The sequence below is a fragment of the Lutra lutra genome, chromosome 9 (assembly GCF_902655055.1).
Source record: "Lutra lutra chromosome 9, mLutLut1.2, whole genome shotgun sequence".
In the NCBI taxonomy this organism is placed as follows: domain Eukaryota; kingdom Metazoa; phylum Chordata; class Mammalia; order Carnivora; family Mustelidae; genus Lutra; species Lutra lutra.
The window spans coordinates 115945412-115960899 of NC_062286.1; the positions used below are offsets into that span (position 1 = coordinate 115945412).

General features: G+C 44.3%; 1 protein-coding gene across 3 annotated transcripts; it reads left to right on the forward strand.

The window, feature by feature from the left end:
• The first annotated feature begins 26 nt into the window (after nt 1–26).
• LOC125108185 (signal-regulatory protein beta-1-like) lies at nt 27–13242 on the forward strand. 3 transcript variants are annotated; one of them, XM_047743629.1, is made up of 7 exons: nt 78–179; nt 533–642; nt 2671–3024; nt 7843–8157; nt 11347–11628; nt 12264–12375; nt 12720–13242. In XM_047743629.1, the coding sequence occupies exons 2-7, from the start codon at nt 627–629 to the stop codon at nt 12814–12816; spliced, it is 1176 nt and encodes a 391-aa protein (XP_047599585.1). In that variant the 5' UTR covers nt 78–179; nt 533–626; the 3' UTR covers nt 12817–13242. The 3 variants fall into 3 exon arrangements, with proteins under 3 accessions (XP_047599583.1, XP_047599584.1, XP_047599585.1); XM_047743627.1 differs by lacking the exon at nt 533–642 and having other exon boundaries at nt 27–179; XM_047743628.1 differs by lacking the exon at nt 533–642 and having other exon boundaries at nt 27–179; nt 12785–13242.
• Nucleotides 13243–15488: the final 2246 nt, after the last annotated feature.

Below are 15488 nucleotides of genomic sequence, written 5' to 3' on the forward strand. Positions count from 1 at the left end.
CTTCCTCTTATGTGAGGGACATGAGACTTCCCCTCTCATCGCAGAGCGGAGTCCCGAGGCCTCTGCCGGGCAACATTCACCCAGAGCGGGGCTCCAGGCCACCAGGATGCCCGCACCTGCCTCCCCACCCCAGCTGCCCAGGCCATCCCTGCTGCTGCCTCTGCTGCTGAGCCTCACAGGTGAGTGCCGCCCTCCCTCGGGGAGCCCCATGCAAGGAACTCACCTGAGTGTGGCCCAGGGGCAGGGCTTCCCCACTGGCAGTAGAGAGGAGGGATCTCGGTTCCAAGTCCTCTTTCTTACTGTGGCTTCCTCTTGAAGACACTTCTCTAAATGTTTTCTTTTACAACATGGCCCTCCCAAACGAATGCTCCCAGAGTTTATTCCTCAGAGGGCTCCTTTCCTCTCCCACTCAGGTCGACAGGATTCACCCAACCAGGCGTTTCTCAGTGCCAGGAGTTCCCAATCCCGCCTCACTTCCCACCCTCCTGTCACCCTGTGAAGCCTCCATGATCCCCTGTGGTTTGACATGCAGGACCTGGGCCCATCCTCTGGGAGGAGGTAGGGGTGCAGTGTCAGACTCCTGCTGAAAACCCTAGAGTCTGGGAGTCAGAGCCGCCCTAATTCAGATGGAGATCTCTATAGGTAGGTAGATAGATAGATCACAAGTACTCCACCTGCCATGCAGAGAGATTAGAAAACTGATAAGTGGTGCTTTTTAGACTATTAAGTCCCCCAAAATCTCTGCATTCTAAAATTATATTCTTTTTTTTTATTATTATTGTGTTACATTAGTCACCATACAGTACATCATTAGTTTTGATAGAGTGTTCCATGATTCATTGTTTGCATCTAACACGAAGTGCTCCATGCTATCCATGCCCTTCTTAATCACTGGGCTCACCTGTCCCCCCATCATCCTCCCCTCTAAAACTCTCCGTTTGATTCCCGGAGTCCACAGTCTCTCATGGTTTGTCTTCCCCTCTGATTTCTCCTCTTTCATTTTTCCCTTCCCTCTCTTAATGTCCTCCATGTTATTCCTTATGTTCCACAAATAAGTGAAACCATATGACAACTGTCTTTCTCTGTTTGACTTATTTCACTCAGCATAATCTCCTCCCGTCCCATCCATATTGATGCAAAAGTTGGGTGTTCATCCTCTCTGATGGTTGAGTAATATTCCATTGCATATATGGACCACATCTTTTTTATCCATTCATCTGTTGAAGGGCATTTCGGCTCTTTCCACAATTTGGCGATTGTGGCCAATGCTGCTATGAACATTGGGGTACAGATGGCCCTTCTTTTCATTACATCTGTATCTTTGGGGTAAATACCCAGTAGTGTAATTGCAGAGTCAGAGGGTAGCTCTATTTTTAATTTCTTAAGGAATCTCCACACTGTTTTCCAAAGTGGCTGCACCAACTTGCATTCCCACAACAGTGTAAGAGGGTCCCCCTTTCTCCACATCCTCTCCAACACTTGTTATTTCTGGCCTTGTTAATTTTTGCCATTCCAACTGGTGTAAGGTGGTATCTCAGTGTGATTTCGAGTTGAATTTCCCTGATGGCTGATGATGATGAGCACTTTTTCATTTGTCTGTTAACTATTTGTATGTCTTCTTTGGAGAAGTATCTGCTCCTGTCTTCCACCCATTTTTTGACTTATCTGTTTTTTTTTTTTTAATTTATCTATTCTTCATTGGGAGTTAGCCCTGCCTGTCTGCTCCCTTCTCCCCAGAGCTGACCCTGGACCCACAGACAGATGAAATGCCCCCTCTCCTTCCCAGCGGGTTGACATCTCAGTTGAGAGGCTGTCCAGGAAAGTGGTTAAAAGCACAGATATTTAAAAAAAACAAAAGGGGGAGGCGCCTGGGTGGCTCAGTGGGTTAAAGCCTCTGCCTTCGGCTCAGGTCATGATCTCAGGGTCCTGGGATCGAGCCGAGCCCTGTGTCGGGCTTTCTGCTCAGGGGGAAGCCTGCTTCCTCCTCTCTCTCCCTCTCTCTCTCTGCCTACTTATGATCTCTGTCTGTCAAATAAATAAATAAAAATCTTTAAAAAAAAAAAAAAAGGACAGATATTTTTTGAAAATCCAGAGTTCAAATCCAAGTTCATCACTTATACTTTATTTGGCTTGGAACAAGTTATGAATTTCTCTGTGTCTCATTTTTTTGTCTGGAAACAGGGATGAATAATAATAATGCCATTCTCACAGAGTAGTGGTGGGAATTGAACGAGTCAGTTAACGTCTATGGAAACTCGCTGTCAAATCCTTTTAGTGTTTAGTGAATGCAAATGCAAATGCAAACACCTCAGAAAGGTCCTGCTGAATCTGGCCATTACAGCACTTACTCATGTCCTTGACAACCCCTGTCTTCCTTGAAAATTCACAACACTGATGGAGAAAGGCTTGATCAATCCTGCTTGACCGAGGAAACCACCAAAAGCGGAGGGAGGGAGGGGCTTGGCCCAAACAGCAACAGGCTTGTCTGAGCTGGAGTCGGGCTTTGACCCCACATCAGCCTGACTCCAGGTCCACACACTCCGGGTCCTTCGGGCATAGTCCCCTGAGTGTTTTTCAGTGGTTTTTAGATTCAGTCTCACAACAAAGCCATAAGAGAAACCCCCTGGGCCAGGCAGGGGACATGTGGAGCTCACTTGTATTTCCCTCCAGGTGTGGCTGGTGAGGCGGGGCTGCAGGTGATCCAGCCTGACAAGTCAGTGTCTGTCGCAGCCGGACAGACAACCACTCTGCGCTGCACCCTGACCTTCCTGCTCCCCACAGGGCCAGTTCAGTGGTTCAGGGGGACAGGGCCAGGTCGGGAGTTAATCTTCAGTTTCAAAGGAGGCCACTTCCCCCGAGTAACAAATGCTTCAGACGCCACAAGGAGAAACAGCACAGACTTTTCCATCATCATCAGTAACATCACCCCAGCAGACACCGGAACCTACTACTGTGTGAAGTTCCAGAAAGGGGCCCCTGATGTGGAGTTTAAGTCTGGACCAGGCACCAGGATGTTTGTACATGGTAAGTCCAGATCCCTGAAAGACCCAGCCTGATTGTTCTAAAGACAGATCACAAGCTTCAGGCTCTCAGCCCAAGGCTCCCTCTTTGTCAGCGCTTGTGTTAAAGTTGAGGATAGAAGATGGGGATAGTGAGAAATCATAGCACAGGAGCAGGGTGAAACATGATCCCAGGGCTCCTAGCAATAGAGTCCTACCCTTTATAATCTTACATTTTCAAAGGCCACAAAATAGATCGGAAATCAGAGTGAGTAAAATTACAGACACCAGGACCAAAGGGCCTCGATTCAACTTCTAATTCTGCCATTTTCAAGCTGTGTGGCTTCAGTGACTTTCTTAAATTCTCAGTGCCTCCATTTTCTCATCTGTGAGGTAGGGATAATAATAGTACTCACCTCGTAGACTTGTTATGAGGAGTACAAACGTAAATGAGTTTATAAATGTGAAACACTTAGAAGAGCACCTGTAACATAATTATTGTGTTAGCGTATATCATCACTATGATGATATAGTGAACTGGAAACAGTTTGATGTTTTCATGTGTTGTATTTAAGCTTTGCGATGCAGGACCGGAGCATCATTTGGTCAAGGGCTAACTTTTTTTTCTTTTTTAACAATTAAAAAAAAAGATTTTATTTATTTGAAAGAGCTAGGGAGAAGCTAGTAGACAGAGCAGCAAGCAGAGGGAAAGGGAGAAGCAGGCTTCCTGCTGAGCAGGGAGCCTAATGCGGGGCTCGATCCCAGGACCCTGGGATCACGACCTGAGCTGAAGGCAGCCGCTTAACTGACTGAGCCACCCAGGAGCTCTTTTTTTCTTTTTTACCTCTTACTGAGGCAGAACCATCAAACTGTTTCCAGGTAATTTAACCAGGTCCCAAAACAAGTTCAAGCATATTTAGAGGATTACAAAATATCCAACACCAAACAAAGGAAAATTCACAGCTTATAGCTACCAAGCTGACAGATGGTAACTACAGCTATCATGGTGAGCACAGAATAATATATAGAATTGTGGGATCGCAGTCAGTCAAGAAAAAAGAAAGAGTGCACAAATTACCAATATCAAAACTGAGAGATGGGGCACTAGGCTGGCTAAGTTGGAAAAGCATGTGACTACTGAGTTCAGGGTCATAAGTTTGAGCCCCACCTTAGATGTGTAGAGATTATAAATAAATAAATAAATAAATAAATAAATAAATAAACAAACTTAAAAAAAAAAGGATGAGAGAGGTAACATCCCCACATTTTCCACAGATATTAAAAAGATTATAAGGAAACTTTGTGAAAAATTTTATACCTATAAACTCAAAAACTTAGAGGAACTGCACAAATTCCTTGGAAGGCATGGGCTACCAAAGCTCACTCCAAATGTCAATAGCCTGATTATTTCTATATTTATTAAAGAAATTGAATTTGGTAGTTTAAAAAGCTTCCCACAAACAATTGTCCAGGCTCAGACGACTTCACTGAGAACTCTACCAAGCACTGAAGAAAGAAATGCTAACAATTCTACACAAATTATTCCAGCAAATTGGAGTGATGCTTCCCAATCAATCCTTAAAACCAGCATTACTGTGATACTAAAACCAGATAAAGAAAACTTGAGTCTAAGATCCCTCATAAACATAGAATTATTATAAAGCTACAAAAATCATACAATGTAGTATTGGCTTCAAGATAAACTAATAGATGGGGAGCCTGGCTGGCTCAGTCAGAGGAGCATGCAACTCTTGATCTTGGGGTCATGAGTTTGAGCCCCACATTGGGTATAGAGATTACTAAAAATAAATGAACTTAAACAAAAGATAGACAAATAGATCAATGAAAAGAATGGATTCCAGAAACAATACCATACATGCGGTCAACTGATTTCTTAAAAACAACAACAACAACAACAACAAAAACTAAAGGCAATCTCATGGAGAAAGAAGTCTTCAACAATAGTGGAGGATCGAATGGAACATTAGTAAGCAAACCAATGGAAAAGAATAAAAAATCCAGAACCACTCCTCCCACCACAAGCCAAAAGTAATCCCACATGGATCAGATATTTAAATAATGAAACTGTGCAAGTATGAGAAGCAGTCATGTCTGGATTCTTTTGTAACCCGGAAGTGGGGAAAACCTTCCCAACTATAATTCAAAATGCAGAAACAAAAAGAGAAAAAAATGACAATTTGATCATATTGTACAAAAAGAAACTTGTGTATGGAAGTGTGTGTGCATACACTATTTTGTGACTTATAATACAAAGATTCACCCCTAACATACAAAGAGAGCTTCTAAAATTTTTTTTAAAGATTTTATTTATTTATTTGACAGACAGAGATCACAAGCAGGCAGAGAGGCTGGCAGAGAGAAAAGGGGAGGCAGGCTCCCTGCCCAGCAGAGAGCCCAATGCAGGGCTCGATCCCAGGACCCTGAGATCATGACCTGAGCTGAAGGCAGAGACTTAACCCACTGAGCCACCCAGGCGCCCCGAGAGCTTCTAAAATTTTACAACAAGCAATTTTATAGAATTATGGGCAGTAAATATGAGAAGGCAATTTATAGAAAGTGAAATAGAAACATCTTCTATATATATGAGTGTGTTCAATCACACTCACATGAAAGGATATGCAATTTAAAACTACACTGGGACACAACCTCTCACCTATCTGCTTGGCCAAAAATCCCAAAGTTTGACAACACTTTCTGTTGGAGGAGCTGTGGGGGAATTGATATTTCCATATTTTGTATGTAGAATTTAAAAATAATGGAAGTTGTAAGGAAGTGGATTTGGCAATATTTAGCCAAATTACCTATTACATAGACATATATACATTACCCTGTGACCTAACAATCTCACTTCTAGAAACTTATCCTAAAGACATACTAACACAAATGTAAAATGATTTATGATTAGGCTCTTGATTACAACACTATGTGTAAGAATAAAAGACAGATGGTTAAATAAATTATGGTAGAATCACACAATGGAATACTGTAACTTTAAAAATGCACGAGAAGAAGTCGGCACTTGGCTTCAGCATGACCCACAGGATATCATTAAACAAGAAAAGTAGTGTGAGGAAGAGTGGGTGGAGCAGACAATCTTTTATGTTAAGAAGAGTGGGAAATACAAGCATGTCCACATTTGGTTATCTTATTTTGAAAGAGGAATAAAAGCACAGAGGATTACAGTTACTTCTTAATTCTTAACATATACATGCTGAGGTGGTTGTGAATGAAATGACAGTGTCTAGTTTTGCTTTAAAATAACACAGTGGATGGTAGACATATAAATGAAACATTTGTTGATAATTGCCAAAGTCCCAGGATGAGTACTTTGTATTTTTCTTTTGAGAGAGAGAGCAAAGAGGTGTGAGCAGCAGGGGAGGGTGAGGGGAAGGATGAGAGAGTGTTAAGCAGGATCCACGCCCAGCATGGAGCCCGACCTGGGACTTGATCTCATCACCCTGAGATCACGAACTGAGCCATAATCAAGAGCTGGAAGCTTAACTGACTGAGCCACCCAGGCACCTGTGTATTCCATATTTTTAAGGTGTGTTATAAAGGGTTTGTCTTAACCCAAGCCTGTATACTTCCAGAAAACTCTTTCTGCATTCCCAGGGGGTTCAGGTACCCTAAATTGAAGTCACTACAGTACTTAGCAGTATCCAGCAGTCTGGGAGGAGTTATACCCATTGGCAGAAAGTTTAGGAGTGAATTTGTCCTAGGTTCATAAAAACTAAGCAAATAAAAAGAATAAGGCAATTAGGGGCACCCAGCTGGCTCAGTCAGAAAGGCATGTGACTCTTGATTTCAGGGTCATGAGTTCAAGCCCCACATTGGGTGTGGAAATTACTTAAATAAATAAAAACTTTAAAAGAGAGAGAGAGAGACTATTAAAAACTGGGAAAACAAAAAGTGTACAAGAAAGGAAATGTAAGCATGATATATTGCATGGCCCAGTTGTGAAAAATGTTTCGTTGGTCATTATAATATAAATACTGACTACTAAAAAAAATAAAAGACTCTGATGTGTCTATGATAAGAGGATGTAAGGAAAGGAAGTGTCAATGGCATGTGAAGGAAGATAAGAGTTAAGCCATCATCTTCCATAGTAGTAGGTCTATTCAAAATATATAAAACTGAAAAAAAGGAGATAATTATATAGGCACCTTATTTAGAAACACAGAGAGGGGGGCACCTGGGTAACTCAGTTGGTTAAGCGTCCAATTCTTGATTTCAGCTCAGGTCATGATCTCAGAGTTGTGGGACTGAACCCCACATTGGGCTCCATGCTGTTTGGAGCCTGCTTAAGATTCTCTCCTCCCTCTGTCCCTCCTTGCTCATGCTCATGCACTCTCTCTCAAAAAAGAGAGAGAGAGAGAGAAGAAAAAAGAAGATAGAAACATGACGAGAAATGTCCAATGAATCAGCTAAAATAATTAAGTGGTTGGTCCATATTTTTTTCCTAGGAGAGGAAGCAAGGGACGTGATGTTTTTAGTTCCGTAAGTTATATGACTTTTTAAACAATGTATTTCAGGAAGGAGGAAAGAGAGGGAAGGGGAATGACAAATTCCAATCTATATTTTAACATGATCACCATGGTCTGGTGTCGAGTGCCGATGGCAAGTGTTGAGAAGCAATCGATGAGGCCAGTTGGCAAGCTGTTATGGTAAGAAGGGTCATAATAAAAATTACACGGAGGAGAAAACTGGAAATGAGAGATGGGATAAGTCTAGCTGGGGGAACGATAAGGGCGGATATCACACTGGAAACTAACTTGCCATCTTCATTTTTCTCTCTTCTCTCTCAACTTCACTTTGGCCAAAGCTAAGCCCTCTCTTCCAGAAATTTATGGCCCCTCCAGCAGGGCCAGCCCAGGCCAGATAATGAATCTCACCTGCACATCAACTGGCTTCTTTCCCAAAAACATACAGTTGAAATGGTTTGAAAAGGATGTGGAGCTTCCAGCCTTTCAGACCCTCGTCTTCCCGCCTGGAGATGCCAGATCCTATACCATCTTCAGCACAGTGCTGGTGACCCTTGACTTATCCTTACTCCACTCCCAGGTCACCTGCCAAGTGACTCACAGTACATTGCACAGCCCCCTCAGTAGCCACGTGAACATCTCCAGATTCTTCCAAGGTAAGAGGCCTCCCCAGCCAAGTGGCCAACACTTGGTGACCACCACTTGTTCCCTAATTGGAGGACTTCACCTGCCTCCTCCCATTTATTCTTCCTTAAATCCCCTGTGAGATGGGTGCAAAGTTCCCTATCTTATCCATCCTCTTCTTACAAGATGCCATAGTTGGGTCCTTGGCGTTCAGAGTTCCCTTCGCTCTCTTGTATTTGGGAGGTAGAAGTTCATTCATTCATTCAACAAGTGTTTATTGAACAAGTCATATGTGGCAGAATTATTCTAGGTGCTGGGGATTCCGTGGTAAACAGAACAAACCTAGTTGTGCTCCACTGAGCTCACAGTCACATGAACCCCATCAACAAGATGCAAAAAATATACAGTTCTAGGGGTGCCTGGGTGGCTCAGTGGGTTAAGCCTCTGCCTTTGGCTCAGGTCATGATCTCAGGGTCCTGGGATCAAGCCCCAAATCAGGCTCTCTGCTCAGCGGGGAGCCTGCTTCCTCCTCTCTCTCTAACTGCCTCTCTACCTACTTGTGATCTCTCTCTGTCAAATAAATAAATAAAATCTTTTTAAAGAAAACCAACTATACAGTTCTAATTTTTTTTTAAGATTTTATTTATTTATTTGACAGAGAGAGATCACAAGTAGACAGAGAGGCAGGCGGAAAGAGAGGAGGAAGCAGGCTCCCTGCTAAGCAGAGAGCCCGACGCGGGACTCAATCCCAGGACCCTGAGATCATGACCTGAGCCTAAGGCAGCGGCTCAACCCACTGAGCCACCCAGGCGCCCCATACAGTTCTAATTTTTTTAAAGATTTATTTATTTGAGAGAGAGAGAGAGAGTGCAGGGAGGAGGAGCAGAGGGAGAGGGAAATCCCAAGCAGACTCCCCACCGATAATGGAGCCCAACACGGAACTCCGTCTCCTTTCTTTAAAAACCTTTCAGGGGCTTACCGCTGCTCTTATAAAAAACAAAACAAAATAAAATCCTTATCAGGCATTCAACAGCAATCTTCAAACATTTTTGTTCATAAAGCCCTGAGGTAATTGTGAAGAACTCTGTGGTTCCTCATATTTTTAAAAGTTAACATCCAGAATTGTTCATCACAGACTTTAATGGTTGCACAGGCCAGAACCCCTGGAGCATAACAAATGTTACATCTCTCTGAAATGTTCAAAGGAAAAATAAGGTCATACTGATTTGATTTCCACCATCATCCATTAAAACAAACATAAATGAGCTCTTCTTAAATAAACAGAAATTTTATAACATTCCTTTTTCCTCTTAAATTTGTATTTCCATTCTAATTTCCTGGGGAGAAATCTATCCTACTGTGAATTTATTTTACATTTGAAAATCCTGGGGCACTTGGATGGCTCAGTGGGTTAAAGCCTCTGCCTTCAGCTCAGGTCATGATCCCGGGGTCCTGGGATCGAGCCCTGCATCAGGCTCTCTGCTCAGAGGGGAGCCTGCTTCCCTTCCTGTCTCTCTGACTGCCTCTCTGCCTTCTTGTGATCTCTCTCTCTGTCAAATAAATAAATAAAATCTTAAGAAAGCCCTTACTGACCACATCATCACACATTCATAGAGAACTATGAGAAAACAGAGAACTACAGTAAATATATATGTATTGAATTTTATATTATATATAACTTATATATAATATTCAATACACATAAATTGAATTTTTAAAACTTTTGGTTATGACCCTAGGTTCTAAGTGTTAAAAAAATTTCATTTGGATTGAATTACACAATTGATCAAAACAATCAAAATATCTGAAAAATTCTGATAAATAATTATCAAAATAACCATTAAAATGTAATCCAATTTTGAACTGTCCTTTTATTTTGTGTCCCAGAGTCTTTACACCAAGGGCACTGCACCATAACTAGATTCGGGATGTGTGGGAGGAAGACCTTCCCTCTATAAGGTTGGGAGAAGGACTGAGGAGCAGGAGGAAGGAGTAGGCATCCTCAGGCAGATCAGTTTCAGGAAAGAATCATATGAGGGCTCGGGATCTGGAAATTGACTGTATTAAACTACCAATGTATGGATTCCTTAGGATGTCCTTATGTGCCCCCAGGAATAAGTGTAGCACCATAAATACAGACAGTCTTCATGGCCACTGGCTGTGAATTTGGCTTCATCTTGCCCATGCTCCCCCCCACTCACTCTGATCATCTTTCTGTCCGAGGATACGCTAGGCTTCACCTCAGGACCTCTACCCATGCCCTTCCCTCTGCCTGAGACACCCTTCCCCACACCTACCTGGCCTCTCCCAGAGCCTTCCTTCCTCTGGCCCTCCACCAACCCCTTTGCTTAGTGTTCCAGTGACCAGGACTGCATAACAAATTTTCCCCAAACATATTCCAATGCTCTAAACTTACTCCAAATCTCCCAAATTATTATGCTCACATATTCTGTGGGGCAGGAATTTGGAGAGGGCCTGGCAGGGATGGCCTGTCTCTGCCCCATGATGTCTGAGACCTCACCTGAAGGACTCCAAGGCTGAGGTTATCACAAAGCTGCCTCACTAACATGTCTGGTCATTGGTGCTGGCTATGGGCTTGGGACTTCAGTTCTTCTTGACATCAGCCTCTCCTGATCATCTTTCCCCACAGGCTAGTCTGAGCATCCTTGTAGATTGGTGGCTATGTTCCAAAAGTGAATATCCCAAGGGGAAGTCTCATGAACTTTGATGACCAACCTTTAGAAGGTACAGTGTCACCTCTACTGTACTCTCTTCACCAGGCAGCCACAAAGTCCCAACCAGGTTCCAGAGAAGTCCACTCCCCTTCTGGTGGGGAGAGGCAAGGTTCTGGAAGACATCTGGGAACTTGCCGTGGTCATTTTTAGAAAATACAATCTGCCACACATATTTAACTCCTATTCATGTGTCATACTCCTGCTGAAAGGTCACTTCTTCCAGAAACTCTTCCCTAACCTGCCTTAACTCCAGACCAGATCAGTTGCCCCCATGTAGGTTCTCAGAACCCCTATGAGGATCATGTGACTGCTCTTCTTCTGCCCTATCCTCCCCACCAGAACAGGAGCTCTGTTAGGCAGGGACTCTGTCTGTCGTGCTCACTGCTCTACCCCAGAACCAAGGGCAGGGCCTATAAAGGTAAGGAGGCTCCTTGAGCATCTTTTGCTGGAGGGAATGAAGGAACTAAGGAAGGGCTATTGTTTCAGTTATACCCACAGTGACCATATCCGTCCACCGGGTCCCAAGCCTCCAGCTGGCCATCCTCATCTGCCATGTGCAAAGGTTCTACCCTGAAGTCATACAAATCACTTGGCTGGAGTTGAACAGAAGTGTTAAGGCCTATGAGACTTCCACCCCTACCAAGGACCCTGATGGCACATTCAACCAAGACAGTCGTATCTGGGTTTACACCTCAGAGGACAGAGCACCGTTCACCTGCCAAGTAGAGCAAGAGGCCCAGCCACTGATCCAGGCCAGCGTGCCACTGAGTGAGTTCAGAGAAGAGCCAGCATGTTTGGGTGACTGGGGGAGTGGGGTGGAGGTGGATGGGGTAATAACCGGTGGGGGGAAGCCAGTAAAGGTTCAGACCTGGACACAGACAGGCCAGGTTCACATGCTGGCTCTGCCATGTTTGTCATGTGTGACCTTGAGGAAGTCACTTCCCCTTTCTGTACCTCAGTTCCTTCTTCTATAAAACGGGACAGCAATTAGAGCTACCTCTGCGGAGTGTGCTGCCTTAGGGACCAAAGAGCAGGAAGTACCACTTCTGTCACACAGCAGGATCCAGACCATGCACCCACGCCACCAGCTCTTCCAGCAAATAACTAAGTTTTTATGAGCTATGATCCCCCATCCACCCCCCCCACACAAAGCCCCGCAGATTCAACAATTACTGAGTACCCATTAGGTATGTCATTGGGGTGTTCTCATGTGATACAGAAATGTTCTAAGGTATACGTTATCATCCCCACTTTAAAGATCAGGAAACTGAGGCTTAGAGAGGTGAGGGGATTCCCTCTCAGTCCAAGCTTAGTCTTGGTACCTAAGTCAGGAGGGAGGCTGGGCCTGCCTAGGGGCTGAGTGGTGGGAAATGGAAGCCACGTCCATCCTAATATCTTTCCAGATGCCAGAGCATCCAGCTCCTTCTCTGGAACCACCATCCTGCTTGGCTGGAAGTTGTTTCCCCTGACGGCACTTTGCATCATCTATGTCCTCAAGAGGAGATTCCCTTCCCAGTAAGGGGGACCTCAGAGAGGGGTTGGGCTTCCCCAGGGGCTGGGAGACTCCAGGCCAACAGGGGGCACTGTGAGGAGAAGCCACGCATCACTCCCATTTCCCACCAACCTTGAAGGCATGTGGAAACCAAAGGGCCCCTAAGATCCACACCCCAATCTCTTCAGCTTTCCCCTCTGCCCCTCACAGCTCCAGTCTGAAGATACACAAAGATGCAGGCTCCCTGGTCTAGGCAGGGGGAGCACTGAAGGGGGGGAAATTAATATGGAGACAGCACTCTTGAGGTGGTCTGTGAGGAGAAGTCTGAGAACAAGGGCTTTGTCCCAGCTTCCTGCATCCCCTGCAGGTCACAGGCACCACAAGGCCCTCCTCAGGGACACAGAACCCTCAGTCCCCTCCTGTTTTATATAGGAGGACTGATCCAGGAGAGGCCCTGGCCATGAAGTCTGTGGTGACTCCCAAAGCTTCTCCTGCCTCGTGAGCCTTCTGAGACCTTCTGCACTGGCTGTCACTCGCTGTTTCCTGCAGCCCCCAGAGAAAGTGAGAACCTGGACCTTGAGGGTTAGTTGGGAGAGGTAGGCTCTCACATCGTATGAAAGAAAAGAAGCTTCTCTAGGGATTCTGGACACAAAGTCCATGACCCTGAGCAAGAAACTCAGCAGAGCAAAACAAGCTCCTACGCAAGGAGGAACACAGATCTGCAATTCTGAAGGCTCCTCCCTACTCCTCAAGGAAAGCCCACAGTGGGCACCCAAACTCTCAGGAAACCTTGACAGCGCCATCGTTAAAATGGGATTAAAAGAAACTCTTATGGCCAATAAACACATGAAGAGATGTTCAGTCTCATCAGTAATCAGGAAAAGCCAAAGCGAAACCACACTGAGGTGCCATTTTGTCCCTATTCCAATAGGAAAAATAAAGAAGCAACTGGCTCTTTCTTATGTTGCTGATAGGTATGTAACTTGGCACAGCTACTTGGGAAGACAGTTTGGAAACTTTGAACTTGAACATTCATGTACTCCATAACCTGTTATTTCTGCCTTTGAGTCATATATACCCCAAAGAAACTCTTCACATGTGCTCCAGGAGATATATTCAAGTATACCCATGGTAGCATGGTTTCAAATTAGAAAAACCTGAGAGAAAATCCAAATACATAGCCACAGGGTTATGAGCAAAAAATTTAGTACAATCCCAGAATGGAATGTTATACAGCAATAAAAATGGGTGAACTACAGCTATACACAATAATATGGATAAATCTTAGCAAAAAAAATACTAGGAGTGAGTAAGTCCCCATCATACAGCATGATATCATGTTCATAAAGCTAAAAACAGCTAATAAATGGTTTTTAGGCATACATATAAATATGATAAACCCATATCTTTTCTGAAAGGATGAACTCAAGATTTTAATGGTGGTTGCCTGAGGTGGGTGAAGGGAAAAGGATGAGAAGGGTGGGCATGTGTAGATGGAAGTTAATATCAGGGTTCTAGCTGCCATGCTGGGTGGTGGTTTCATGAATGTTTTTATCACTATAAGTTAAAAATAGAAAGAATAACAATATAAGACTGATAAGTAGATATGTCGATAGGTAGATACATGTGTAGATTATTGGAAGGAAAGGAGGGAAAGAAGGAGGGTGGATGGATGGATGGATGAATGGAAGGATGGATGGATGAATGGATGGATGGATAAGTAGATTAATAAAAGAGGGTCATGCATGGATCAATGATGAGGGTGTGATGAAGCAAGAATTGTGATAGGTACAATTCTGCATACTTAAGATCCAAGGAAAAATAAATAGAAGGACAATCCCTAAGGAACCCCCAAGTTCCCTTCCTATGATGACATTTACAAATCCACATTAGAAGGAACGCGTTGTTAATGGGTATCACCACGGGTCTAGCACTTCACAAGCAGTATCTTATTTCATCCTCATACCAATCCCACAAGGTGGACACCATTCCCCACTTTGCAGGTGAGGAATCTGAAGGAACCTGCTCGGTGTCACTCAGATATCAAGTGGTGGAACCAAAAAAACCCAGATTCAAACCCAGTTCTGCTCAGTGTTTTCCAGGGAGTCACATGGCCTACTGCCTATGGACAGGTGGGGAGAACGTGACTCATCCTCATTCTACTGCTTCCCAATGTCTCAGGCCTTTTGTTCTACATGAAAGCCCACTCTGTGTCTCTGAATGGGGAGCAGAAGGGAAGAACACATGCACTTTTCTAGTTGTGGAGTAGATCTAGGATTAGTCCTGAGCCCCAAAATAGCCCTGGTAAAGATTTGGGGGAGGTAGTGTAGGCCAAGTCCTGGAGAAGGGTTCTCTGTAGAAGGAAAAATATGCCCAAGGGAAACAGGCATCCTACTGTGTTTGTCTCACTGTGCCCTTGAACCTTTGTAGTTACAAAGATGGGGGTACTGAGCCCAAACTCCATTACCCCCTCAGATATGAATTTCCTCTTCAACATTTTCTACTTGCAGTAGAGCGGCTTCCGCTTCAACATTCCCGTCCCCAGTCTCCCATGCTGGGAGCCTGGGGTTGCCCTGGCCTCCCTCCCCAACGCTTCCCCTCAGAAGCAGGGCCAGGAGAGGGATGAGGCCAGCCTCATCCCTAGGCCATGCCTAGGGAGAAAATTTAGAGAGACACTCTCTCCGGGTTGAGCAAGAACAACAAGGACTTGCCACATCATATTTTGTCTCCTAGACGTCCTAGGTGTCCAAGTCCCCTGACTTTGCTGCTCCCTCCTGTTCATCTTCATGGTTGCTCAGACCCTGACCAGCATGTTCCTCCATCACACTAATAGCCTCCCCATGATTCTCACTCTGGAGTCTCCAACCCATACACGACGCAGACCTCAGAATGGTCTTTTCCAAACATGTTGTTGTAAAACAACAAAACAAAACAAAAAAACTTCAGGTAGTTTCTCAGTCCCTAAGTCATACTCAAGAAGATGATAGCGACTATCCCAAGGTGTCCCATACCTTGACACCAGAGGGAAAATGAAGCAGTCAGAAGAGTCCCAGCTTGGACATAAAGATGGCTCCTCCCTTTAGGAGAAAGCTCATGTTCTGATCAAGCCCAAACCCTCCACACAAATAATGGCTCA

Coding starts and splice junctions, on each gene's coding strand:
- LOC125108185 (XM_047743627.1), top strand. CDS start 107: ATGCCCGCACCTGCCTCCCCACCCCAGCTGCCCAGGCCATCCCTGCTG. Junction 180..2,670: donor TCTGCTGCTGAGCCTCACAG/GTGAGTGCCGCC, acceptor ATTTCCCTCCAG/GTGTGGCTGGTGAGGCGGGG. Junction 3,025..7,842: donor CACCAGGATGTTTGTACATG/GTAAGTCCAGAT, acceptor CTTTGGCCAAAG/CTAAGCCCTCTCTTCCAGAA.